Source organism: Mauremys reevesii, linkage group 7, assembly GCF_016161935.1.
Source record: "Mauremys reevesii isolate NIE-2019 linkage group 7, ASM1616193v1, whole genome shotgun sequence".
In the NCBI taxonomy this organism is placed as follows: domain Eukaryota; kingdom Metazoa; phylum Chordata; order Testudines; family Geoemydidae; genus Mauremys; species Mauremys reevesii.
In genome coordinates, this window is record NC_052629.1 from 106,980,763 (window position 1) to 107,008,229 (window position 27,467).

The 27,467-nt window shown below is 42.5% G+C and overlaps 1 protein-coding gene and 2 long non-coding RNA genes across 4 annotated transcripts in view; 2 read left to right on the top strand and 1 right to left on the bottom strand.

Annotated features, from left to right (window-relative positions):
* Positions 1-13,300, top strand: part of LOC120409175 — a 61,701-nt gene extending 48,401 nt beyond the window's left edge. The window contains exons 4-6 of the long non-coding RNA XR_005601177.1: positions 2,855-2,932; positions 11,369-11,418; positions 13,159-13,300. This is a non-coding gene — a long non-coding RNA (uncharacterized LOC120409175). The remainder of the gene's footprint in view (positions 1-2,854; positions 2,933-11,368; positions 11,419-13,158) is intronic.
* On the bottom strand, positions 1-22,279 carry LOC120409174. Its single transcript, XR_005601176.1, has 2 exons — positions 22,034-22,279; positions 1-1,232 (listed from the first exon to the last, which is right to left on the bottom strand). It is a non-coding gene; the product is annotated as an uncharacterized LOC120409174 (long non-coding RNA).
* Positions 20,333-27,467, top strand: part of CCDC174 (coiled-coil domain containing 174) — a 20,234-nt gene continuing 13,099 nt past the window's right edge. Inside the window, exons 1-4 of one of the 2 annotated variants that reach the window (XM_039546783.1) lie at positions 20,333-20,491; positions 24,189-24,293; positions 25,620-25,720; positions 26,955-27,013. In XM_039546783.1, coding sequence (XP_039402717.1) covers positions 20,450-20,491; positions 24,189-24,293; positions 25,620-25,720; positions 26,955-27,013 — 307 coding nt within the window. In that variant the 5' untranslated portion in view covers positions 20,333-20,449. The remainder of the gene's footprint in view (positions 20,492-24,188; positions 24,294-25,619; positions 25,721-26,954; positions 27,014-27,467) is intronic. The other variant, XM_039546782.1, reaches the window with a different exon arrangement.

Consider the following 27,467-nt stretch of genomic DNA (forward strand, 5'->3'; position numbering starts at 1 on the left):
TTCAAGTATAACTTGTCAGTAAACACTATAAAAACCTCAGATTTTAAAGTGGGTTTACATGGCTATGTTAGTTACTTTCTCAGTTGTAATGTAAATACTAATACAAACTAGGTTTTTTGGGGAAGGGACCTTGCATAACTCTATGGTTGCACCATGGCTAGCATAAAAGAGCCCCAGTTCTGGTTGGGGCACCATTGTAAAGAAAAGGAAGGATAGCCAAGTGGTTATGGCATTAGCCTGGGTCCTAGGAGACCCAGGTTCAAATCTCTGCTCTTCTACAGACTTCCTACATAGTGATGGGCAACTCACTTAACCTCTGTGCTCCATTTCCCTACCTGTACAACAGGGATAATAGCACTGTCCTACCTCACAAGGGTATTGAAGATTGTGAGGTGCTCAGATACCATGGGGATGAGAGACTTAAGCTGATAATAGATATTTAGTAGTTGTTTACAAAATGTTACTTGCTTTGGAATAGTTTGTGGCCAGACCTGCACAGGAGGAAGAGATTATGAGTAACCATTTTTGCCATAGGTTCTTGCACAAGGGACTGGATGCAATCTGGTCCTTGCACTTAATTTCACTAAGAGCCAACAGAGTCCTCTCCTTCATTGGCTAGTTCAGCTGGCCCTGGGTGGGGATGGAGAGGAAGCACACTCTGCATCTTGACTAATCCACCACTCTATAACGTTCCCCACAGCTCCAGGAAGCTTTGTGTCTGAGTAAAGCAGGATCTCTCCAGAAGTTGGTCATGCAGCAATCTGCCTCCACTCTGCTGTATTAAGTAAATGTTTATTTCCAGGCCCCAGCCACATGAAAATGAGTCATTGTTAAAAGTAAGTAAGTCCAAATATTGGAAACATCCCAGTAGAATTTTCAGAAGACTTTACGATTGCTAACTTCGAGCACTCAGCAACTGACCTTCCAGTGATCTTCAGATGATCCGTCTATCTCCTTGCTGGTCATTCCCTACTACAATGACCCTCTACCACTCCTTCGATTATAAACTTTCACAAGGTTATTTCCATTTCTACACATAACGTGACAAACGTTTGCATCTGTTGATCTCCAACATCAGGGTCTGCTTCTCTCCCATAATATTTCAAACATCAGCAGTCATATTTTTCGGTCCAGGAGATACGCAGGAGTCTTCACCAGTGCCACATTTCAAAAGCTTCAATTTTCTTCTTGTCAGCAGCATTAAACTTCCCATGATTCAAATCCATAAATCACTATGGAAAAAAAATTAGGCTTTTCACCAATTTCAAGATGCCACTCCCCCCTCCCCCACTTTCTTAAAGGAGGCCATATCTGAGAAGTCATCCCTACTTCTTCTTCAGATTTCTTTGGAAGAGCCTCCTTGATTGGATATATATGATCCAGATCATGTACTGCCTCTACAGCTTGTCTATTAATCGTGATGTCTGCATGCATCTCATTTTTGTTAGTCATGTCACCATACATGCATTTTGTTTTGTCACATTCAGAAATAGTCCATATTCCTCTGTTTTCTCAACGACGACAACATTTGTTGCATTGCATCAGTGGTGGTAGCAAAGAGTATTATGTCATCAGCATATACGAGGTCAGGTAAGAGGCACCACAGTGGAATTCCCAGTGCCTTCCTCTTTGTCAAAACCTTCCAAGGCTTGTCTCAGAATAAATTCTGTGTATATGTTAAAGGGTCATGGTTACAAAAGGTTAATACCCTTGTCAGGGGCCCCCGCCCCCGCCAGCGCGCGAGCGAGCGCTCCCGCGCGCGCCGCGCGCGTTTGCGGGCCCCGGGCCCGGGAGACCCCCGCCCAGGGGCCCCAGGGGGGCTGGGTGGGCTGGTGGGGGGGGGGGGGGGGGGGGGGTGCCCCTCTTGCCCCCCCCTCTGGGCGGCCCTGACCCTTCTTACAGAACAGGGGGTCAGAATCAATTTATTTCAGTGGCTACTGTTACAACTCCCTCCTATGTGGCGCTGTGCCTTGGGGAAAACAAAAAACACGCCCCCTCCCCCCCCACACACACACACACACCTGGTTCATCTAAAGCAGTGATTCACATTTGCTGCATAAATCACATACCTTGAAAGGTAATACTACCGGCTTAAAAATCACTGTAAATATTAAATCACCGTCATTCTGTTACTGACAACATGCAAGATTGATACAAAATTTACTTACTGGTGCAGCTTATTTACATTTTGCACTTCACTCAGTATGGACAATAATACACTAGTCAGTTTCACATTTGTGTAGAGTGGGGCTATGTCTATGCTGCAGACCCTGTTCCGGTGGTTCCCCCAGTATAGATGCAGTTTACACCAAGTGAGGGAGCTTTGCTGCCAGTGTAGGAACACTACCTCCCTGAGTCTTCTGTCAACATAGCTGCATCTACGCTGGGGGTTTTGTTGGCATAGCTGTATCGGTAGGGAGTGAGGATTTTTCACACCCCTGACCAACAGAGCTATGCTGGTGTAAGTTTTAAGTGTAGACAAAGCCTAGGTTTCATTGTTAGGTTCTCATACACAATCACACTGCTGCAGTGCTTTTGTTGCAAACAAACACTGCTGGGGAATGCATACAGGGTTCGCTGGAATTTTAAAGAGTAGTTTCATGAAGATATTCCTATTGAAGCTTTTTTTTTTTTTTTTAAACCAAATCTACATTTTGTGCCTTTCAGCTGTGGCTGAGAAAACCTTATCCATCCAAGATACTTGTGTAAAGTACAGAATCATCTTACATTACCAAGAGTTTATGAACAAGTATAAGCTTTGTTCACAAGCACCCACAAACAAACCACAGGAAACACTGTGGGTTCAAGAAATTTGTCCCCAAGCAATTGTAATCATCACCCTTTGTTCCTACAGGATGGAAGTGGAAACATATCCATTTGCCTGCTGTGTTTCCAGAGGGTACAGCAACAGTTAAGTTGCCTTCAGCAAGAGGTATGTTATTACACACACACACACCCACACACCATCCCCGCTGTACAGGAGAACTACAGCATGAGCAGCAAAGGGCTAAGGTCAGTTCATGGGTACTCTCCAGTGTGTCCATGCTATGAGGGTCTTGCAAGATAAGGACCCAAAAAAGTTCTTGCTGTTGAAGCAGCAAGTCTGCCTGCCAGCCAGTCAAAACAGAGTGAAAGTCAGAGTGGGTTGATTGGTAAAACGAACAAAAAAAAACCCCAACAAGATATCTTTGCTTATTTCTGAAAAAAAACTGTCAGCTCAGCCTCTTCTCATTATCACACGGCCTGTCTGTAGTCGATCAGCACTTGTGGATAGGGCTGGTGGTGTCTTCAAACAGGTCTACAGACATGCTATGTCTACACTACAGACCTTACAGTGGCACAGCTGTTTGGATTCTGCTGAGCCATTCCATCAGGATAACACCCTGGGATCTATTAGAGAGTCTTAACAGGATTTGTTCTGCAATGCTGTTTCCCACTTCAATGTAATCTTGTCCCCCGACAGCTGACGACTGCAGTACAACATTGCAAGAGTTCCACACTTCTTACTTCCAATTATTCACTGACACTAAAGGTTATGGGCCTGTAGGACTATGGCAGAGAGCAAGGCAGAGCCAGAGGAGCCTGTGTCTTGGTCAATGCTTACTCGAAAACATCAGTGTTTAAGCAAGCCAGAGAGGACTGGCCTTTTTCCTGCTAAGACTGTATTGTTTATAATAGTGTTGTGCACACAGCTCCATTGCAGCTGCTGTGTATTGATTTCAGGTCTGCTGAGGCAGATTCTTGTAATTCAATACACTGAGGTGACTGACCATGTTAGTCTATAAAGTCTCCTATTCCAAGTAGTCAGCAAAGCGCTTGAAGCACTAGTTGCTGACACAATTGCTTAACACCATTAATGTTTGCTTGTAATTGTATAATGTAGGGGACAGCTACTGGTCCAGTTGTTTCTGTTTGGAATAGTCACAAGGTTGCCAGTCGACATCTTCCTCATGGTACAGCGAGGCTACTGCACAACTTTGTGTTGCTAAACCAGCCTGAGTTCAGCCAGCAGTATATTTAAGGGCTACTTCAACCTTTCCTTGGAATAGATAATAGTGGTGTTAACATCCAGTCTGTAAGAATGAAAAAAATATCCACAGAATTTTAGCAGAAGGTTCCCCCACCCTCCCCAAAGAGCTTCCATCCCACTACAAGAAAACATACAGATTTTCAAAAGACAAATGGGTGCTTCCTCCCCCGCAATCCTTTCAATATCCCCCTTCTTTTCCTTCCTTCTTCTCTATTAACTCCTCCTATCTCTTTCTCTCTCTCCCCCATCCACCTTCAACCTCACATTCAGGCATGGTGACAGGAAAGAAGTTGCACCTGCTTACACCAGACCACATTTTGCCCTTGCTGCTGGGTGCAATTATATCCATTGTAAAACATACAACTAAAAATGGATTTACCACAGTTGTCAAGCTCCCTGTACAATTACACAGCATCCCCTCCAGCAATGCACATTTTTACAAGGTTCAGTGGCATTAACAGCTACCTAGTACATAAAGGTTTCACCCCGACTCAGCTTCTCCTTGGACAGGTGCTCAGGGAAAGTTTCATAAATCAGCTAATTGCAAAAGCGAGGGGCATTGCATGAGAAGTGAGCATTCCATACTCAGGTCATAGGTTGTTGGGTTTAGTGAGTAGGTGCCGGGTGGTGTTGGTAGCTTGTGATATACAGGAGGTCACACTAGATCGGGTGGGCCCTTCTGGCCTTCAGCTCTAGGACTTGGCTGAGCCCCAGTCTGGGAGAGTTTCCAGTTAGTACGTGATTTTTTTTGTTCGATCTCAGCTTTATAAAAACATTTTCACTTGAGGGGGAATAAGTCCTTGCTGAGTACGTCTGTCCTATACCTGCTCAGTCACTGTCCCAATTGGTACGTGTCTCTTGGCTGCCAGCCCTGCAAGTAAAGAAGTTCCTCAGCTGGATCTTTATCATCTTCTGGGAGCGTTCTAATGCCTGTGACACTTCCACATGGTGACAATTCGCAGCTGCTCCTAGACCTCCTTACTAAAAACAGCCAGGCCTGCCATGCTGAGAACATAAAAAAACCTCAGTGGTGAGGACAATGGACACCCTGACCACTCTGCCTACTGAGCTATTGAAGTTATAATGATTGGTGTATTTACCATACACTTCACAGTGAGCAACTTCAGATCTTGTATCTTATATAAAGGCAGCCACCTCCATTAACAACAGATATTAAAACATTTTGTCTCCGATCCACAAAAAGATATAGGCATCACAACGCTGAAGAAGAATCACAGGAACACCACTGTGATCTCCAAAGCTGGAGTTAAGTGCTTAGGCTCCCTATACAAAGAACAGAGAGAGATAGGGGCCTTCAAATGCAATCCACAAAAGCCACCACTCTAGACAGGGAACTGCCTAAGCTAGCCATGGGAGATGCTGACAAGAGAACAGTGTCTTAAGCCTCACCCCTCTCTTGGAGATAAGCACCTGAGCCAGGGCTGCAGGGAGGCACCTCTCTCTGCCTAGGTATCCATGAACAGGCACCTGTCTCCTGGAGGCAGGGGGCTCAAGTGCCTCAGAAATTGCTTGTACAAATGAGTTTTGGCATCTGCGCACAACGGCAGGAGAAGGAGATGGTGCCACCCACCTTATAACTTTTAGCCCAGTGATTAGAGCGCTCACTTGGGATGAAGGAGAGCCAGGTTAATTTCCCCTTCTGCCTGAGCATGAGAAAGGTGGGAGACCCTGCTCAAATCCTCTCAGGAGAGTGCTTTAGCCACTGTCCTGTGGGATTTTCTGATGTGGGGCTTGCAGTGACTCTTCTGTTGAAACTGTTCCACTGTGGATGATTAATTCAAGAATGATTGACTCAGGGGGATGGACCCTAGGTTTCCCATCTCCCAGGCAGGTGCCCTTACCACCAGGCTATGGAGTCTCTCATGTGTGTGCATGCACCCCCTGACTGTTCCACTTTGGATAAATAGTCATTAGGCCAGTGAGAGAGACACAGACACACTCTGTAGCCTGGGGTTTATATATGGAGATATACCTATCTCACAGAACTGGAAGGGACCCCAAAAGGTCATAGAGTCCAGCCCCCTGCCTTCACTAGCAAGACCAAGTACTGATTTTGTCCCAGATCCCTAAGTGCCCCCCTCAAGGATTGAACTCACAATCCTGGGTTTAGCAGGCCAATGTGCAAACTACTGAGCTATCCTACACCCCAATCCACTAAGGTACTTTCCTTTTTCTGATTGCCAGTCCAGAAGTGGTTTGACAAATGTACTAGTCTGGAAACTATATGCACCGATCTGTCAGTACTTCTGCACCCCTTTCATTCGGACATCGATTTTAGCTCTCAGTATCTCACGAATGGTTAGAATTTTATATGAACAGATCAAACCATTTCAAAATGGGGGGGGGGAAGCTTGAAGTTAGCTCTCAAGAGAATGACTAAAATCATATTGGAAGTGGGGGGGGGTGTTGGGAGGGGGATGGGAGGCAAAACAGAAATCACATCATCCTGATTACATGTTCTAATGCCTCACAACCCAACCCGAGTGAAAACAAAGTGTTATGATGGAGTGAGAGAACTGAGGTTACCCCCAGCCTTCTACTGACACTTGCATAATATCCTGCTCTGATGTTCTGCAAAATATTGGACTTTAAAGTCTTTGTGGATCCTTAGTTTAGCAGAGTCGTTTCTTGGCATTGATCCAGCATGGACCTTAACCCAATGTAATTTTCATCTCCTCTGAAATGACAATTCTGTCTCATTCTGCTCCTCTGTATTGGGCTGGTGATAGCATGCAACATGCACTTGTAAGCTCCCCAGGGGCGTAAAGCCTGGTTTAGTTTCGCTTCTTACTTCAATTCCTAGGGGGGTATTAATAATCTTACTTTGAATTTCTTTTGCCAGCCAGCTACACAGACACATTTTTTGTGCCTTCTGGGTTTTTATTTTAAGCCAATTTAGTGCTGGAGTGACAGTCCTGGAGATTGGAGTGCTCCAATCCAATGACAGAAAAGGAATAGCTCAGGCAGGAGAAGTGCTAGCTTCCCACAAACTGTCTCACTGATGTGCCTCAATTCTGCTCTAGAGGGGTTACCCCCGGGGGAGAGAGAAATTCAGTTTCCATGTCTCTTTGGTCCTTAGCCTTGCTGCAGAGACTGCCAGTGTCAGTTGCTGCCAATTATGGGGGTGATTGGAGATGTAAGCACTTGTCTTCCGATCACTGGCTCATTTCATATAGGCTACCAAATCACCATTAGAGGGTAATGACTTTTAGCCCCTATTGACCCATGCTGAACTGGCAGTGGCAACCTATAGTAAAGGTACCGTAGCCCATCATCCGAACTAGTTAGTCCCTCTCACATTTTTGAGTTCTTCTTTTGCCATATTTCCAGCATTATTTTATTTCTATAGGACTATGGAAATAGAAGATCAATGCCATTTATTTCTCATAAATATAGCAGTTTGAGAGAGAGGATGGGCTATGGGAAGGTAGAGATGTTCTCATTTATGTAGAGTCAATTCTGCTAAGAGTGCTGTGCTGCGTGGAGCTAACCGGCCTGTACTGCCATCTACTGTACTGAGAGAGAGCGCAACTTACCAAAGAGGGGTGATTAACCTCCAGGCTGTTGATGCAGATGGAAACCAGGAATGTGTTTTTGACCACCTACAGCTAGCCCCTTCCCCCCCCCTCCCCCCAACAGATGGACCCCTTTTTTCTAGGTAAGTTTTACTTGATAATCTCAACAGTAGGTGTTAAAAACACACACACACACACACCCAGCTGCTTTGGCACCAAACATAATTCCTTCCCCTTCCCAAAATGTGCTATAAAATATCTAATTGAGAAAATGTTTACATAGGCTATAATAAATGAGCAGATCCAGACTCAAACAATATACCTAGCCACTTTAAATTTCAGGGTGCATGGATGTTGGAAGGGAAGGGGGAGACAGAGGGGCATGTTCTTCTAAGTGATCAGCTATTTACTTCAGACGTAGAGATGATCCCAAACTAGACTAACCAGTGATTTGATACACTATGAAAAGTCCTTCATTTCTAAAATGTTTTCTAATGTAAAAACATATACAGGTTAACAGCAAGTTCTTGAACCAAATAATAGTTGCCTGTTATCCTCCCCATGCTGGCAAGAATGGTTGACAGGTAATCCTGTGGGCATGGTATTTCCAGGGGTGAAAGTAACTTAAGGGACTTGCCAGCATTCTAGAGTCCTGCAGAGGGGGAGGTGCCTCAACCAGAAGAGGCGTGTCCTCTATCAGAAGAGGTGGGACCTTTAAATCCTGATTTAAAAGCCCTGGGATTTAAAGGGCTCAGGGATTCAGCTGAAGCTAGGAGCCGGGCCCTTTAAATCACCCCTGGAGCTACCAGCTGCAGAGGCAGCTGGGAGCCCTGGGGTTTGGGCAGGGGTGACAGTAATTTACATTTCTTACCCATATGGTCCAATTGCAAGCAACCCGCCTCTACTACGTACTTCATGGATCCCTCCCATTGCATGACATAGATAGAGAAAATAAAGCTACTATTACTACTACCAGTACTGTCTATAATAAAACTTTACTATTGGAATAAGCCTGAAAAAGTGAAAACTCACTGTCACATATTTCTCCGTGGCTTCCCTCCTCCTCCAGCCAGGCTGCTGACACTAGGCTCTATGCTTTCTCCCTGCCTGGTACTGAGCAGCAGCTGCAGGGGCTTCCCTCTAGCTTGCAGCAGGGAGACTGGTTGAGGGAGGGAGAAGCCTGCTTCCTGTATAAGAACAGTTTAAATTCAGCTGTTTCCTGTGTGGTTCAGCAACATTTCAAAGAGGATCTGCAAGTAGTTTGGACATCACAACCATGATCTTCTGCTGGGGAGTGAATGGGAAAGATTTGAACTTGGAAATGGTTCCTGATTTTGATTGTGTTTTCTGTGTCTAGGACATCCCCTCATCCCAGGGGCAGAAAAGAACTGCCCCTGCCATGGTCACCCCCCCCACCCCCCAACAACTGGGAGTGAAATTAACAAGGATGCCAGAAATGTCTCCTAACCCTGGGGGCTGAACTGTGCAGGGAACAGCTGAGTTTAAACTGTGCTTATGCAGGCAGCAGCAGCAGGCATCTCAGCCAGTGTCCCTACTGCAAGCTAGAGCCTAGAGGAGAACCCCTGGTGGGGGGTCAGGGAGGAATGCAGAGCCTTGTCTGCAGCCTGGCTGGAGGAGGGGGAAAGAGGATGAGAAAACAATGTGACAGTAAATTTTCCCCTTCCACCTGCTTTTATTAGCTCTGGATGTAAGCTGTGTAGCCAAATGCTTGTATTTGTTGTGTTTAGTATTGGAGAGATCCCTTCATCCTGGGGGCAGACAAGGACTGCCCCTGCCATGGTCAAACACACCCTCCCCACTCCCCCCAGCTACTGTGAGTGAAATTAACAAGGATGCCAGAAACCACTCCTAACCCTGAGGGCAGAACCACTCAGGGAACAGCTGAGTTTAAACTATTCTTATGCAGGGGGCAGGCTTCTCTCTCCCTCCCTCAGTCTCCTTTTCTAACCCGTCCTCCCTACCAGCCCCCACTTACTTTCACCTCTGGGTATTTCTCTGGCAAATACCCTGATTTAATCATTTCTGTGCATCAAGGAATCACATCACATCACACATGTGGAGCCAGTCTGATTAATTAGGCCAGTCTACCTCCTCTTTACTGAGCATCAAGAACTAAACCCTCCATAAGCAGAAATTGTGCAGAATACTTGGACTTTATGCACTAGCCATCAAAACCCATGTCAGCAATTGTTGATAAAACTGACATGGCAACAGAAAAAAAAAAATTAAGTAGGGCTTTTTGGGGTTTAAGTGCACTGCATGTATTTTAAAAGGAATTTCCAGCCTCAAAAGCTAAAGACAACCTCAGGCTAGTTTGCTCAGATTCCCAGAACAGAATCTGCTACTTTCCAGTTCACTGCAATCTTGCCCATGTACCCATTTCAAGTTCAATATATATTTATCACTTCTCAGCTATTTATATTTGTAATGCCCTAATAGCAGTTCAGAGGCATTGTACTAGGGCTAGTAAATTCCCAATAGCGTTCCATTGAAAGAGGCCAAGGAACATTCTATAGGACCCAGATTCCTGCCACCTTGTGGGGATGCAGCCATGAACCTTCTGGTATAAAAATAATTCTATCAAACACAGTGGGATATAAAACAGAATCATGTCACAGGCAGTGCCACTGCTATAGATACAGCTCATAACATCACCCTGAGGATGTCATTGGAGGAATGTAAAACAACAGGGTTTAAACACGGAGGTTAGAAAACAGCATCTTTGGAAAGAAACATCCACAGTGAAAGGTAGCATGTGCTTCTCTGCCTGCCACAATCAGTACCCCAAAGATTTCTTTAAAAGAAAATCAAATCATGCTTAATGATGATCTTAGTTAAGTTTCCAGCCATTTGATATCATGCTGTAACTACCACTTAACATGTACACTTCAACAGTGTAAAGCTACATTTTTAGGCCAGGTTCTGATTTTAGGAACACTAGTCTAACAGGAGTTATCAGAGTTCCTCTGGATTTACACCAGTGTAATGGAGATTGGAATTGGGCTTCACCAAGGATTTCTTTGGAAAGATCATTTGATTGGAGGCAGCACAAAATTTCTTCCATTTTTTAAAGAAAGCTCTATCAGAATTATATTTTTAATACTCAGTAGGCAAAGGTTTTGGAAGAGAGATTTGGAGTTGGTTGAATCATCCATGAATAAAAAAAAAGGGAACACTGGATCCTCTTTTCCCATTGCTGCCCCAAGATTACAAAGCATTAGAATCTCCACTTAGTTGGGTAGTATTCCTCTCCAGCCTCACCTCCATGCTGCATTCTCTGCAGACAAAGAATAAGGCTTTTCCTCCAGCCTGGCATCCCAGTGCAAGACAGACAGAGAACTGCAAGTCTGTAAAGTGGCTTGTAGATGTGCAGCTGGAACTGGAAATCCAGCTTCATTTATAGAGCTAGACATTGATGCGCAGGCAGTTCCCTCAGTGCTTGCAAAGGCATGAAAATTCTCTGATGTGAAACACCTAGACCAAATTTTGCTGCGGGGATGGAGCAACTTCCTGTCCGAAGCAAAAGAAACAGATGGCTGGAGAGAGGAAGGCTGGATGGACCGGCAAGTTTCAAGAAGTTGAGCAGTTCCTTAAAGGGCAGGTGAACCTTTAATTCCGGTTACAAAAGTCACTGATGATGGCAGAACAAAGGGGTACATGATACAAAATATTTGAATGGCTTAGAGAATGCTTATCAGTGGGGGTGAAAGATTTAAAAACACTTTATCACAGTACACAGCTATATATTTTGTTTTAAAATTATTTTTCCCTGCTTCTTCAGGGCCCAGATGATGAAAGCACTTGAGCGTGGACTTAAGCCCAGGCTTACAGGTAAGGACCTTTGACTCCAATGAGACTTAAAAACATGCATAGGTGCCTTCTTAAGTAGAGCTCAATATTCCTATGTTCAAAAGAACCCACCAAAAATTTTATTAAAAATAAAAGATTAAGGATGTCAACACAAGTTTACTAGAAAAATTATAATTGAATTACATTCCTCCTCCAGTTTCTATTCTATATGGTATTAGTCTCATTTCCTATCAAAATTGTTGCACACTGTTGAACTGTTGCTTTCTAGCTGTGTTGCAGTGATGGAGAAATACAGTTCACTTCGATATATTTTATAAAGTGCCTCAGGGTCCTTCTGGATAAAAAGTTGCCCTCTCATATGTAGAGAGAGACAAATTTAGGACATACAAGTTTATAATGCACTTAGTTAAGACAACCACAGCGTATGTAAAATGCAGGGTTTTTTGGAGGGGAAGAGGGGGTTAAACTAGAGAGTTCAAGGCTAGTTAAGACAGCTTATTTCAATTTAGCACTAAACAACTTGGGAACTATAACATACTTGTCTTGTCCGCTCACCAAATACAGTAACTCCTTGCTTAATGTTGTAGTTATGTTCCTGAAAAATGTGACTTTAAGTGAAACGATTTTCAGCTAATTCAATTTTCCCATAATGTAAATAGGTTAGGTTCCAGGGAAATTCTCACCAGACCAAACAAACTATATTATCTAGATACACACGGTATAAGTTTTAAACAAACAATTTAATACTGTTCACAGCTATGATGATTGTGAAGCTTGGTTGAGGTGGTGAAGTTAGAGGGTGGAAGAGGGAGGGATATTTCCCAGGGAATGCCCTGCTGCTAAATGATGAACTAGCCCTCAGCTGAGCCCTCAAGGGTTAACACGTTTTTAAATGTAGCCTCTCATCGAGGCAGCACAAACAGGAGAGAGGGGAGACAGCATAGCAGACAGACACACAGACCTTGTGTGTGTGGGAGAGAGAGAGAGAGAGAGAGATGCATGCTGCCTTTAAGTAAGCTGATCCACTCTTAAAGGCATTGTCTTTTTAAGTGGATCAGGATGTTGAGACAGCAGCTGCTGCCCCAAGCTCGCTCTGTCTGTCTGTGTCCCCTCCCTGCTCTATATGGAGAAGGGGTAAGTGGGGTGCAGCCCCTCCCCCCGACCCCCCCGCACAGCAAGCAGGAGTCTCTGGGAGCAGCTCCAAGGCGGAGGGCAGGAGCAGCATGTGGCAGTGGGGGGCAGGAGAGCTGAACTGTTGATTGATAGCCTCCCAGAGGCTGCAGCACAGAGAACTTAAGGGAGTGAGGAGCTCATAGAGGGTTACAGGTCCCCACCAGCTAGCTGTAATGGGCTACTCTTCCTGCAAGCAGTGGACCAAGCAGGCACCTGCCAAATGATCTTGGAAGGGATCATTGCACAACTTTAAATGAGCATGTTCCCTAATTGATCAGCAATGTAACAACATTAATCGGGATGACTTTAAGTGAGGAGTTACTGTAGTCTATGAGCAGAAAGAAGCTAAAGTATTCCATAGCAGCATCCTTTAAACCTAGTTCTGAAGGTTCAGGCAGGTACTTATTACAGACACTCAATGCTTATGTGCTACTCCTGAACAGAGGTTTTGACTTTCTACCTAGACTCAGACAACAGAAGTAGTAGTGTATAATAAACACAATCATTCAGAACCCATGTCCATCTACAGAGGATTGTATCAAACTGAAAAATAATAAAGTCTTCTCTTTTCTTTCTTTTTTGGAAAAGAGACATTATTAAATGAACATCCCTCCTTACTTCTAATCTGCAAATGCAGTTTTGACCAGTGAAGGAGACATCTTAATTTTTACTGGAGACATTCTTGACACTGCCACAACCACAACACTACAATCCAGACTTCCAGATTCTACTTCAGGTGAACCACAGAGATTTAGGTTTGGGGGAATCAAATGTAGTTACTTCCTTGGATGTGTTGTGAACCTCATTCTTCACTTTGTAATCCAATTGCTCCTCCTTCTCTCCCTTTGCTATGACGACAGCAATCTATCCAAATACTATCAGATATGAATAAGGGTCTAATTCTGCTTCCATTGAAGTCAATGGCAAAACTCCCAATGGACTTCAACAGAAGCAGGATCAAGCCTCAAGAGACCATTTTATTAGAAAACCTCCTGTCAAAGACTACCCTAATGCATCCCCAAATGTATTCAGTACAACCAGAAGACCACTTCTAGATCAAATGCAGTGTAATTGGCAATACACATTAGCAACCTGTAGCAATTTGGCAGTTTCTACAACATAAAAATCTGTAAAAATATTGATTAGGAACTAGTGTGGAATCATGAGATACAGAACGAGTTAGAACTCTATTTGTGCTGTGATTTTTTTTTTTTTAAATATAAGGGACTACCACAAAGCCTTCTTAAAAATGAGCTGTGGTTGTATAGAGAGATTGTCAGTAGAAAGTGGGAAAACTCTTGTGACCCAGTGTGACGAAATGCACCCCTGTATTCACACCCACCACACTATTGTAATAATCTTTGTACAAAATATGCCTTGTAAGGTATCATTTGAAAAACAACAACTTTGTCATTAATGTCATGGTGAAGTATATGTAGCAACATTAGACAAAGGTATTAACCTCTGCTGAAATCATGACTGAAGTGTGTTTACCAGACAAGTCTGGGAGTGGGTAAACTGTTTCTCAAAGACAAAGGACAAGTTGATGCCTTTAGCCAAGTGTTAAAGCTGATGGACCATCACCTATCAAGTGGCCATTCTTTGGCAAGGAAGGGGGCAGGAACAAATAGATCGGCATCTTAGCAAACCGCAAAAACCTCTCCCACACCACACCCAGGTCTCATTACTCTTATCTAGGGGTCACTCTCAGGAAAATGCATTTCAAACGGTGACTGAACTATAAATGTGAGGCAAAAATATGCCAGATTATCACTCTGTACCCATCTCTTTTTGTCTCCTAAGAAGACAAAGAGACTTTGGGAGGAGATCCTGGCCTGAGAGTTTGGTCAGCAATGTGCTGAAAACGTGGTAATGGCCTTCACTCTGAACCAAAGCTAGCTTAAGTTTTTTTAATCTTAATTTTTCTTGTAAACATTTCTGACTTTAATGCCTCCTTACTTGTACTTACTTAAAATCTAGCTCTCTGTAGTTAAATAAACTTGTTTTCTTTAATTGAAACTAATCTAGTGTTGTGAATTGTTTGGGTAACTCCCTTTAAGGTAGCAGACTGTTGTATGTTGATCTCCTTAAAGGGGCAACGTATCTGCACCATCCAGGAGAAGGCTGGACAGTGCAAAACACAGGCTTCTGGGAGGAAGTCCGGGACTGGGAGTGGTTTGGGTTCACCCTGTAAGTAGTAACCAAGGCTGCTGGAAGCCAGAGTGCGACTGGTGTTTGTTGACAGGCTGCTGGAATCAGAGCTATGGCTATACAGACAGTCAGGGTGTGACCTCCATGCTGTTCAGCTGTTCGTGAGTAGCCTAGGGTAGGAGGTACATTAGAAAAGCATAGGAAGGCACCCCAGGTTGCAGGGCAAGTGGTGACACAGCCCCTCACTGGTCTGGATTGCACCCTGGGTGTCATACCCACTTTTAAAAGGTGCATGTTGACGTGGCGCAGATTGCTTCCTAAGAGCAACTTGAACATGAATGGGGGGGGGGGGGGCTTGAAAATTCCATGAGGAATTTCTCTCACCTAAAAGAAGTTGTGTGTGGTACATGAGATGAGATGTTGTGGGAGAAGGTGGTGTGCCAGACCAGAGACTTTATAAGCCCAAAGTGTGTTTGTTACCTGTCCGTAACTTGAATCTTAAGCATTTTTTTTAAAGCAAAGATGCAAAATAGACATGTTTTATTGTCTTTTGAGGCTTCACTGTTCCTAGCGGCTATGGTATAAGCATCAGTCTCAAAATAGCACAATCCATCAAAATTACAACTTTTTTTAAGCCACATATTCTAATTTTAGTTGATACAAAAAAAATTCCTAACTTTGCATATGGCCCATTTTAAGATGCTCAGGATTCTGGGTCGAATCCTGCAAGGTGCTGAAACTTCTTAGCTCCCACTGATTTTATTTTTAAATTTCCTTTAATGCGATCCACTATGAGCATTATCGTCACCAAAAATAATAAACAAGCTCCTGTGTTAATGCAGCTACATAGAAGTAAACACAATTAGGCCTCTTTTATGCTAAAATGAGCAGCATACTAATGAGACATACTGAATCAATTATTCCTAAGGGAATCATGGCCATCAAACAGCTTTCCGTTATAAAAGCTAGTTTATTTAGACTTCACATTTCTGATAAGAAATTTGGTGTTAAGCAGAAGCCAGCTACATTGAATTTGAAAAATTCATCACTTTTTTTATTAATCCGGTTCATCTGGTTTTGCTTCACAAAAGTTCAGAGCTGTTCTTATTTTAGTCTCCCTCTCCTCCCCCTCCCCCCCCGGTGCCCACAACCACTATATACACATGTGAAAACCCTTGATAAATTGCTTGTATGCCAGAGACTAAACTAAGACGGTCCCCAGTAGGTTGGAGTTAACATCAAGCCTTCTTGATGAAACCATGCGTAAAAGCTTGTCAGTTCTTAGACAGCAAGAATGGGACTATTGAATTGACATTTATAGAGTGCTTTTTAAATCAACTGTCTGAATGCACACTACAGAGCAATGAATCACACACTTAAAACAGCTCGTGTGCAGACCAATCCTGCAGCCGTTGTGAGCTCAACAATCACATCTGCCTACGTTTTCATTACTGCCTGTTGGTCTTCCTGATGTTGATTGAGGAAGGGAATGCTGGCTAATGGTTATCTCATAGCTTGAGTCCATAAATTATACAGTGTAAACGAATGAAATTGATTGACTTGCTCCACAACATATTGCAGAGATGGCAAACCGAGGCCTTTCCCACTCCCAGTATTGAAGATTCCACTACACTTTTTGCAAGAGCAGGTGTGTGAGCACTGGAGTCCTGGCCAAAATTCCATTTTAGGCAACTACTTAAATTCCTCCTGCAGTTTCACCTGGATACAGTTCTTCTGTAGCGCCTTTCCTAAAGGAGTTATGTAAGGCTTAGAAATGTGCATGCTTATGGCACCTGCAAGTAGACCACATGAGGGCTTCTTTGTAAGTGATGCATTGCGCTGCAAGAGTAAGAGGATCTCAAGTGGAGAATTCCCCATCCCAGAAAAGATGTGGGGAGATGGATAGGTTACTAAAAAGTCAGAACCTACATTCAGTTCAGGTTAAGGGCAATTTATATTTAACAGTTTTCCTGTGGGTGGGGCGCATGTATATGCATGTCCTGGTGTGATTTGGAGCAGTTCTATTTCACTGAAATGAGAAGGGGTGGGGTTGGCGGGGGGAAATCTATGCTTTTTCCCTACTTTCCAGCAATGCTCACTTTTCTTCCTCCCCCGCAGTCTGAAGGAGGCCAACTTTGCAGATGATATTATGGCCATAACCTTCTGCTTCTGTCCCTGCAACTTTAGTTTTCTGTTAGTGAACCATAAGTGAGTTCAGTCAGCTTTATTCAATTTGCTCTTTCAGAATTCCATGTTTATTCACTTATCTCTTAGAATACAGACATACTGTATTAATTCCCAAGTATCTAAAAATAGGATGATTTGTTGATTTTTCCCATAAATGTATCTAAATACACTTAAATAGATATGGGCCTGAACCAAATTCCCAGATCCAAACACAAATGTTGGAGACATCAAAATTAAATTTTAGACGTAATGTTTAATAACAACTGTCATACATAATAAAGGCCACAGTGGTCTAGTATCTTACTTTTTTTTTGTTCCATGAGTTAAATGAGATTTACACATTCCTTTTCTAACACTGGGACTAATTCCTATTCCTCTACTCAAATGGAGTAACATCTACTGCCACAAATGGTCCCCATTTCTTCATTGAGAACATGAGTGGAGTAAGGAACTACTCAACACACATAAGGGAATTGGAATCAAGCCAACTGAGAACTATCAGAGTTCTTCTTCCTTTCCTCCTGCTATGTCCATTTTTAGGTCTGTCCACTCTGGGCCTGATCCAAAAACCAATAAAATCAATTGAAAGAACCCACTGGACTTCCATGGTGTTATAACTGGAACCCTAAATACACAATACATTGTGTATCAGATCCCTTACTCATCACAGCTCAGAGAGATTGTAATCCACAGGTGAATGTGCATTACAGGTTCCCTTCTGTGCTGATCCACAGAGGATACAAGTTTGTTACAACCCCTGGCCATAGAGCCTTGGCTCATGCTTTGTGTGTGTTTGTATTTCCACAAAGACCAAGTGTCATGGTTGTGGGGAATACAAATAGTTTTCTTCCTTTTTTGATCCTGTGTTTGCCACAAGGATGGCAATCACAGGATCAAAAAAGGAAAAAAAAAACAACTCTTTGTATTCCCCACAACCATGACACTTGGTCTTTGTGGAAATACAATAATAAAATGCTGTAATATTATATATACACATACATACACAGAACCTAGACTACCCAAAATGCCTTGTCATATGAAACAACTTTATGTCTCCCAACATTACTAATCATATTGAAAATTCCTTCAGTTATCTAAAAACCTTGATTATTCAAACTTATTCTCCATCTACTGCCCTCCACTCCACCCCTTCATGACATTCCACTAATTCAGGTTGTACTGTATTGCCAACCTTTAAAAACAGCCAGATTCCGGACAGATATTGAGCATCCATAAGTACCAGTGGACAACCCCCAGTCTTACACGAAAGGCCACAGCATCCTTAATGGCCAAGCAGACGGGACCTCAATTTTTTCTCTCTCTCCAGAGAGACAGACAGAAATGTAACTTGATTTATCTATCTGAACAAGACAAAGTGCAGAGCTGGTCCTGTGGCTATTTGAACAGCTATTCCAAAAAGCTCACTCTCAGGGAGGGAGGGAGATAATCCAAAAAGGGAGTATTTCTTGGGCAGATTTTAAAGCTGTGTTAAAGCAGTGGCTCTGAACCTTTCCAGACTACTGTACAGTACCCCTTGCAGGAGTCTGTTTTGTCTTGCGTACCCGCAAGTTTCATCTCACTTCAAAAGTGCTTACTTACAAAATCGGACATAAAAATACTAAAGTGTCACAGCACACTATTACTGCAAAATGCTGACTCATTTTTACCATATAACTGATATTGGAATATAAACATTGTACTTGCATTTCAGTGTATAAATAAGTCGTCTGCATGAAATGTTAGTTTGTACTTTTTATGTAGCCAGTTGTAAAACTAGACAAATATCTAGAGGAGTTGATGTACCCCTGGTTGAGAACCACTGTGTTAAAGGTTGTTGTAGTCTGGTTCAATGAGACATTTTAAATCTCACTTATTTCTCATTGTCACTCACATATTGACTGCTGTAGGGATATAGTCTTCTTTTCTTGTTGCAAATAAGTGTAGGTACTGCAAAACTAATGCCTAATCCACTAAGACCAGTATCCTGGTTTAGGCCCAAATTGAGTTCTGTGAATTCAGATGCTTTCACCTGCACTGGATCCCATTACTTCATGGCCACAGTGGGGTTCCAGGGGTGCACCCACAAAGATCCCCATTGAAGCAATTAAGTTAATAGGGCTTGATTCAGGTCCAGTGTTCCACCCTAACAGAGCCCACTGCAGGATCAGGGGTTTGGTAATCAATATACGATAGAACTAGGATTTTTTTCTGAAGAGTTACAGTCAACTAAAAAGAAAAATAATACCAAAACCTTCTGTTATGTAGTTGTTGTAGGAATATCACCCGAAAGGACTACAAGCTTTCTTCCCTTTTGTTGCATGAAATCATTTTTTAAATGGGAAAAAAATGTAAGCCTCCCAAATTGGCAGTGAGACTCAGGAGGAAGGGCAATAAGGAACATACTCCATACTTTTGAAATTGAGTAGATTTCAAGTTGCCAGTATCCCTTTAAATTACTCTTTTTCCTCTTATGCAGCACACAGTAGGGATTCACTGAAATTTTTAGTGGACAACACTCTAGGGGATGATCATTACTCCAGCATAGCATTTCATTCTTAAATAATGGAAATCGTGTATACTGTAATTCAGGGAGTGTAATTTCCTGTGTGTGGCACTTCATATATATATTATATAAATAAAACTTGGCAGGTAAAGTGAAACTATGGCTGTTAAATATCAATCATTACACTTGTCACATGAATGAGTGGCCATTGCAAAAAGGGCACTGGATTCTTAGCTAATGAGGAACAAAAAGAAAAACCATGCAACCCCTTCCCACCCTTATCAATTGCCTCTCTCACAATGTTTGACCGTTTTTCTCTGAACCCCAACTGATTTTGAGATCTATAAACAAAAAACCCTCAGATTAGATAATGAAAGCGTCTTGCCTTCCAGGCTGCAGAGAAAAGCTTGAGAATGGCCCCTGTGACCGCTAAGGGCTCAAAACCCAAAGGCAAATAGAGCCCCCGACTTAAAAAAAAAAAAAACAACCCAAATCTCAGGGTGTCCATGGGCAGCCCTGTGCCGTGGTTTCTGGGCGCTGCGCAGGCTCCCTGCGGGCGGCACCCGGCTGGCCCGTCGGCTTTAGCGCGCGGTTCCCGCCCGGGCTGCTGCCGGCAGCGCCAGGGCGGGCTGAGGAAGGCGGGGGTCTCTCGGCGGGGGGGCGGCGACTCTCCCCCACCCTTGCAGCGCAGGCGGCGGGGCGGCTCTGCCCGGAGGGAGGAGCTAGAGCGCAGCAGCAGGACGGTCGCGGATCCCCGCACAAGGCGGCAGCGGTGCGGACGCCAGGCAAGGCTGAGGGAGGCTCTCTAACCCCGCGGGCCTGGGCCACAGCAACGCCCGCCGACCTCCCCATCATGGCGCCGGGGAAACCACCACCCTTCCTTTCGCGCTTCACGGCGCTGTCGCGATCAGTCAGGCTGGCTCCGCTCAGCGGCGCTTTACGGCAAGATGGCGGCCAACGGGGGGCCGAGCTCTGTGTTGTTTACCGGTCCGCTCTGTGCGTCGTAGCCGGTTTCCCGTGCCCCGGCGCAGAGGCGCCATGGACCGTAGGAAGAAGCCACTGGAGGTCACGGTCGCCTCGGTGAGTGGTGGGGAGGTCTCTGGCCTCTTCCCCCGCTAGCCCCATGGCCTAGGCTGGTTCCCGCTGCCCGCCCTGCTCCGATCCCCAGACCGCTTCCCCCTGCCCCAGCTGGGGACTGGGCCCGCGGGGGTGGGGAGAGGAAGCGGGAAGACGACACTCGCTCTCCTCCCCCCCCCCCAAAGGTGCTGAAGAAACCCACCCCGTGGGCCGAGCAGGGTAGCTGGGTCTAGCTGCTCATCGCCCCACAGAGTCACGGGCCCTCCTGGTCAACCTCCTCCTCGCCCTGGCTAAGATGGCCATCTACGTGACCAGGGAGAGGCGGTTGGCCAATGGAGACTCCTGCGACTGTGGGGCTTGTTTCCAGTCCTTAGTCTGTTCACGTCTCCGGGCGGAGTTCCTCTGGGCGGCGTCCACTGGCTCCCTTGACACCTTCGAGGAGCAGTGGGCGCTGTCCGGGGTTCTCTGCTCGGTGTCCCCATCAAGCTCCCCTCTTATGACCCTCTGACTGCACTCCTGTCCCTGTTCTTTTATTAGTTGTCCCCCAAAATTAGTGGGTTTCTGAGGTCCTGTAGATCCTCCCCTTAGGCTGGGGGGATCCTTTAGCATTGGGCGGGCTTCTGCCTGCCCGGTTCCCAGAAACCCAATAGATACAAGCCTGGCTCCTCCTAGCGCGGTGAGCGCATCAGAGCCAAGGTTCTGCACGGTGCAGGAAATACCGTCATGTTGTGACTGTACATAAGAACATAAGAGATCTCTCTCCTGCCATCCATCTCCATCCTCTGACGAACAGAGGCTAGGGACACCATTCTTACCCATCCTGGCTAATAGCCATTTATGGCCTTAGCTCTAGCTCATCCCCTTTTGGCCAGGGTGTGTGAATGGCAAGTCTCCACCTGGCTGGAGTCAGTGGATGCAGTGATTCTGCTATGTGAAGACACAGATTAAAGTGGTGTGGTGCATCATAAGACAGCACCACAGGGTGTTACCAAGATGCAAACGTGTGTGTGTGTGTGGGGGGGGCAGAATCATAAACTTTAAGGTCAGAAGGAACCATTATGATCATCTAGTCTGACCTCCTGCACAATGCAGGCCACAGAATCTCACCCACCCACTCCTGTATCAAACCTGTGTCTGAGCCATTGAAGGCTTCAAATCATGGTTTAAATACTTTAAGATGCAGAGAATCTTCCAGCAAGTGACCTGTGTCCTAAACTGGGTTTCTGCCAGTCTGCCCTGGAGGAAAATTCCTTCCCAGTCCTGAAGGCCAAATATAAAAAACTCCTACTTTCTGATGTACTACAGCAACAGTAAAGGATTTTAGAACTATTTATAAGATGTTCAAGGTTCAGGCAAGAACAACAGAAGGCCATTCACATCAGTTTTAGTTCCTCCTGGAAAGTTCCCTTGGGTTTTTTAATCAGTTGGTTTGTAGCTCGTTACAGATAAATTAAATGGTTTTGTATCTGAGCTATTTTATTTTATTGTAGTTGGTAATCACACTTACATGCAACACAAATTAAATTAAGCAAAACTTGTACTTACCCAGTTTTTAAGAGCCCTCTAGGAATTCTTTCCTCCTACCCAGGTAGTGCCTCTTTCTGAGAGGCTTTGTATTAGAATTGTAGCACTCATCTCTTTGCCTTGATTGGGTCCTGGTAAGAACACAGCTACTTTATACCCCATGTAGAGTAGGTTTGGAGAAACAGCTGTGCCTTGTATATCCCAGCTGGTGATCTTTATTTTCCTCTACCTATTGAGTGTGTTTATTATTTGAAATAGGGATGAGGTGCTACTGGACAATGAAGGTTCCCTTAAGAGCTGTAAAATGGTCTGTGTGCCCTGTTACATACCCACACAGTTGTATAATCCTTGGGTTGGTCTAAATACAGAAGGTTCAACATCATCTAAGAATAGTCTTTCTCCATCCTTCATGAGAAAACAAAATGCCATTAAGTAAACATGGGGTATTGTCTCTTGCCTCATCCCCAACACCTCAACCCTATTAATAAAAAATAAATCCTAATGTAAAACATTAAGTTTGCACTTAATACCTTTTATCCAAATATCTCAAAGTATGTCTTTCTGTGGGATGCTGCTGTGGTTTGGCATGGCAGTTGTAGCCCTGTGACCTTACACTTTCCCCTTCAAACACAGCACACTGAACACTTTACCTGTGCACCTATGTCAGTGCTGAATTTGCTAATGTTACTCAGGCTATATTTAGGGTTTGTATTTTGTGAAGGAGATGAATGTGAATATATTTTCTGATTTTTTTTTTTTTTTGGAGGCAGAAGGAATTTTTGTGTAGATGCATAGTCTCTGACTCATTGGAAATGTCTTCTGTGGACATTAGGGTACAGTTAAGTAATTTCCAATAGCTTGATATATTCCCTTGCTGTTAAGGGTATGCTTAAATGGAATTAAGGTTGGATAAGTGAGACATTCCTATCAAACATTAAACATTTGTTTATGGAGCATCCTTCATGGGAGGTTAAGTTTCTACAAAAGTCCTAAATATGAAAGCAGTAGGTAAGTTCATTCATACCTAAGAGGTTGTCAGAACTTAAACAAAAGTATACAAAAGAAAATAAATGAACAGCAAAATGCCACCTTATTTCAGGTTATGTTTGAGTCTAAGCATCTTTCATTGATTCATTAAAGTCTTTGATAGTTTCATTTTTATTAATGCTGCTTCAGCGTTTTGTGTGTCAATATAATCTAGCAACTTAATTGAAACACAGCAGTGAAAATAAATAGGGTTGTATCCAAAACATACATCTAATTAACTTTTGCATTAGCATTTCTGACAGTTCAGGAAAAGCTTGGATGGTTAGCACCATTGTGTTTGTGGAAAATTTTAATATCAAGGACAACTAACAGCCTGGTTAAATTTCTTGTAGAAATCAGTTTACTGTAGGACTGGCTGAAGAAGCCATCAGATCATAAATGTTTTTTTGGTTGTTTATTTGTTTGTTTTTAAAAGGGCCTCCCAGACTCCTGAAGGCAATTGTTCAAAAGCAATGCACCTGCTGAGTGAAGTTTCTTGGGCCCAGATTCTCAAAGGTATTTAGACACCTAACTCCCATTTAAGTCAATGGGTGTTAGGTACCTAAATACCTTCGAGAATGTGGGCCTTGATAACTAACATTTGTGGTGATGATTAATACCAATGGGAGTTACATATTCATATTTATAAAAAAGGAAGCCTAAAAGCAGCAGGGAAGAACGTACTTTTAAAAAAGAGTAATGTCTATCAGCTAGTTCCTTTTTACAAAAAAAACCAAAAAATTTTTGCTTGCCAGCAAATCTCTTTAGGGGTTACTTTTTAAATTAAAAACAAACTATTGTTTATTACAGTCTTTGGTTGCTGAAAACTTTGTAGGGGATTATGCCCATTTTGTTCCTGCAGATTTTCCATTTTGGAGTGAAGGATCAATAATATAAATGGAAGCTATTAATTAATTTATTTAACCACCTAATCATAAATTATGTTCTATCTCATTATTTTGGATTACATATTGCTGCAAATGTCACAACGTTCTTCCTGTTCAAATCACTGCTCCTATTTTCTACATCAGAAATGCAATCAGTTTATTTTTTTACAGGTGTAAACTCTTGATTTCTCACATAAGACTAGAAATTCCCTAATTATTTTGTTAAAATGACTTTTTGTTGTTTTTCATTGTGGCTGATGTAGTTGGTAGATTTAAAGGCTGAACTCTTCCGAAAGCAAGAAGAATTCAAGAAGGAAAAACTTCTGAAAGATGCTGGACTCTCTGTAAAACCCCAAACAACAAACAAGGTAGAAATAAAATACCCATCATTACTCATTATTTTTCTGTTTTTCTTTCAGTTTTTCTAGGCATCTCCCAGAATTGAACAAGCCGTTAGAAAATCTAAAAAGTTATTAATACAATGTTTCATTTCCAGTTGTAGGACAAAGGTTGTGATGGCTTTGTTTATCAAATTTCTATTGACTCATTTCCAGTTGAGTCTCTCTCTCAAAAAACAAAACTCACCATTCAATTATATTGCAAATCTGCATTTAAATAATCTCTTAATCTATGTACTCTACCCATCTGTGAGCCCGAACCTCCTTAAATGCCAGCAAGAAAAAATGATCTTTGAATTTTGACAAATCCATGATCAGTTGGACTAGGAAAGCACTTTCCAGAGTCAATGAACCTTCTTGGAAAATGCCCTGCCATCAGCTCCTATTCATTTATATTGAGGGAAATAATATCAGATGCCCTGCAATCTCATACTTCAATCTCTACTGCAGTAAAACCTCTGTTCATTTTTCTAAAATAACGTATTGCATAAACCTGACTTTTCAGTCATGTTCAGACTTACTTTTAACATTCAGACCAAATGAATTTGTGTAATCTTGTGGCTATCTTGTTGTAGACTGTAGTATTATTGCTATGTTTGAAGACCATGAAGCACTTTTGCCTTTACATGCTAAAAGTTAGACTTGTCACTATGTTATGTGTAGAACTAGAAATAGACATCTGGAAGAATTATGCAAACAGATCGGAATTAGGTGTCATTTTGAAGAAAATGGTCAGGTTATAACGCTGAAAAATATCAGTCCCATAACAGGCTATGTAATTCTGTATGAAAAGATCAGTGACTAAGGTATATGAAGCTTTAAAAATGTTATTTTTGTTGACCGTGTCTAATTAAGAACCCGAGTTCTCATAGCATATAAGAGATACTGTTACACTATACTTGTATCGGTACTTCTCACACTAAGTCTTTGGCATCATTCTTCCTGATAATCTTCACTTCCAAGATCAATATGAATTTATTCTTAGATTTGCTTTCCTTTAGTAATATTGTCCAGTAAGCAACTGTTATCTTTATCTATAGCTGCTCAAGAATAAAATTTGTGTTCCAAAATTTTTAAATAAAAAATCATAAACTCATGTTAACCTCATTGTTGGTTCTCCTTCCTGTGCTGTCATAAATTTAAGACACACATGCTATTTGCCACATCACAGCAGCAGGATTATACGAAGAATGTTTAAGTAGATAAATAACTCCAGAGCCTTTTATTTTTATTTTTATTTTTTTTAGTGGTCAAATAAGGTTGAAATCCTGTGTTTTAAAAACCTATGTTCCACAGAAACCAAGCATTTGGAATAAGCAGAACACAGGGGTTTCAAGTCGAGCTGAGAAAGATGTTGAGCAGAAGATAGAAGAAGATCAAACATTAGAGAAAGCGAGGTAAATTTTAAGTTACAGCAATACAAATAAATAAGAGGAACAAACGCTTTGTAGAATTTTTTTACATTTGTAACAAATTGCATAAAAGAAATCATGCAAATAGCAGAATGCAGGTAAAAGTGGTAGCTATTCAGTTTCTATGGGGATGCAGCTGGTTCATTGCTCCACTTGCTGCACTGTGAGACATCTACACTTACATTATTGTATCCACAGAAATTTGACGGAGTATAGATTTTCTTTTAAATCATTTTCTTCCATTTCAGTAAAAGCATGAATACAAACATCACAATCAGCATTTTGTGCTCCAAAGAATACTTATTTATAATTTTTGCAGAAAACTGTCTCTTACCTATTTAATAATATATATATTTTTGAGGAAAATTACAGGTCAATGACCTGTTTTGGTTAGTTGTACAATTAAAATATACATTGAAAATGTGACATCTGCTGGTTCTCTGCTATAAATTCCCCATCTCTTATGAATACATAGGTGTAAACCATTCCAGGAGCTAGTTTTAAGATATTCTCCCTGGTTTCTGGGTCCATTTAGATCAGTGGTGGGCAACCTGTGGCCCATCAGTGTAATCTGCTGGTGGGCCGCGAGACAGTGTTTACATTGACCATCTGCAGGCACAGCTGTCTGCAGCTGCCAGTGGCCACAGTTCGCCGTTCCCGGCAAATGGTATCTCATGCCTTGTACACTGTTCTCCATATCTTGTTGCCTGAAAGTAATTACCATAGAGAGGTTCTGGGCCGATGTACAGTTTATCTTGGTCTGTCATCTAGATAATTGTAATTACAGAGATGTACAATACTTACATTATATGTTGCTACCTATTTGATCATTTCATTGAAGGTGAACTATGTTACTTCTTATTAAAAAGTTGTTCACAATATAGACTAATCAGGAATCTGTATGTTCATAGAAATGTCAGTTACAGTTTAAAACAAAATTCCTCCTTTACTTAGCTGTTAAGATCTGAATTCTGGGTTCAACGATTCCACTTGCTATCGTTGATAACTTCACTGATACCTTCAGCAGTATAAGAAAAATGGTGCTTTTCCTGCATTGTCCCCTAAGCCATTGTTTGGTTAAAAACTCTTGCAGTTCATCTCTAAGGGAAAATATCAAACATTATTGTCATTTATTCCATTGCGGTCTAAATACTGAAAGATTATTCTGTTTGTGATGTGCTTGGAATCATACTATAAATATAACCTGCTTTTTCTTTAGGCAGAAACTGGAAGAGAAAGCAAAGCTGTATGAGAAGATGACAAAAGGAGACTTTCCAGGTGAACAAAACCTGCATAAAACCAGTATATATTTTTAAAAACTTGCTTTTATTTGGTCACTTTAGAAGCTGGCCACCTTAACTGTCTCATAGTTGACAGCTGTTATGCTATAAAATACAGTACTTCTGTTAGTCAATAAATGTAGCTTTTATACTAAATAAGCTTTTTGGAGGCACAGAGTACAAGCTGATTGATAAAGATTATTTTTGCTGAGAGAGAAAAGCCAGTGCTAAGGAAAAAATATTACTTTTTGAAGGACAGTCCGCCCTAGGAAAGAAATATGGGAATCATTTGGCTTGATCATCAAGTGAGAGAAATATATTCTGGTTTCTTAGTATAGAACCCTAGAAAAGTAAAGTTACTTTGTCATTTTGACATCCTTGGCTTTTATCTATGCTTCTGCATGCTTCCTTTTCACTATATGAAGAGTTTAACTTGGGAAAGAGAGGAGGTG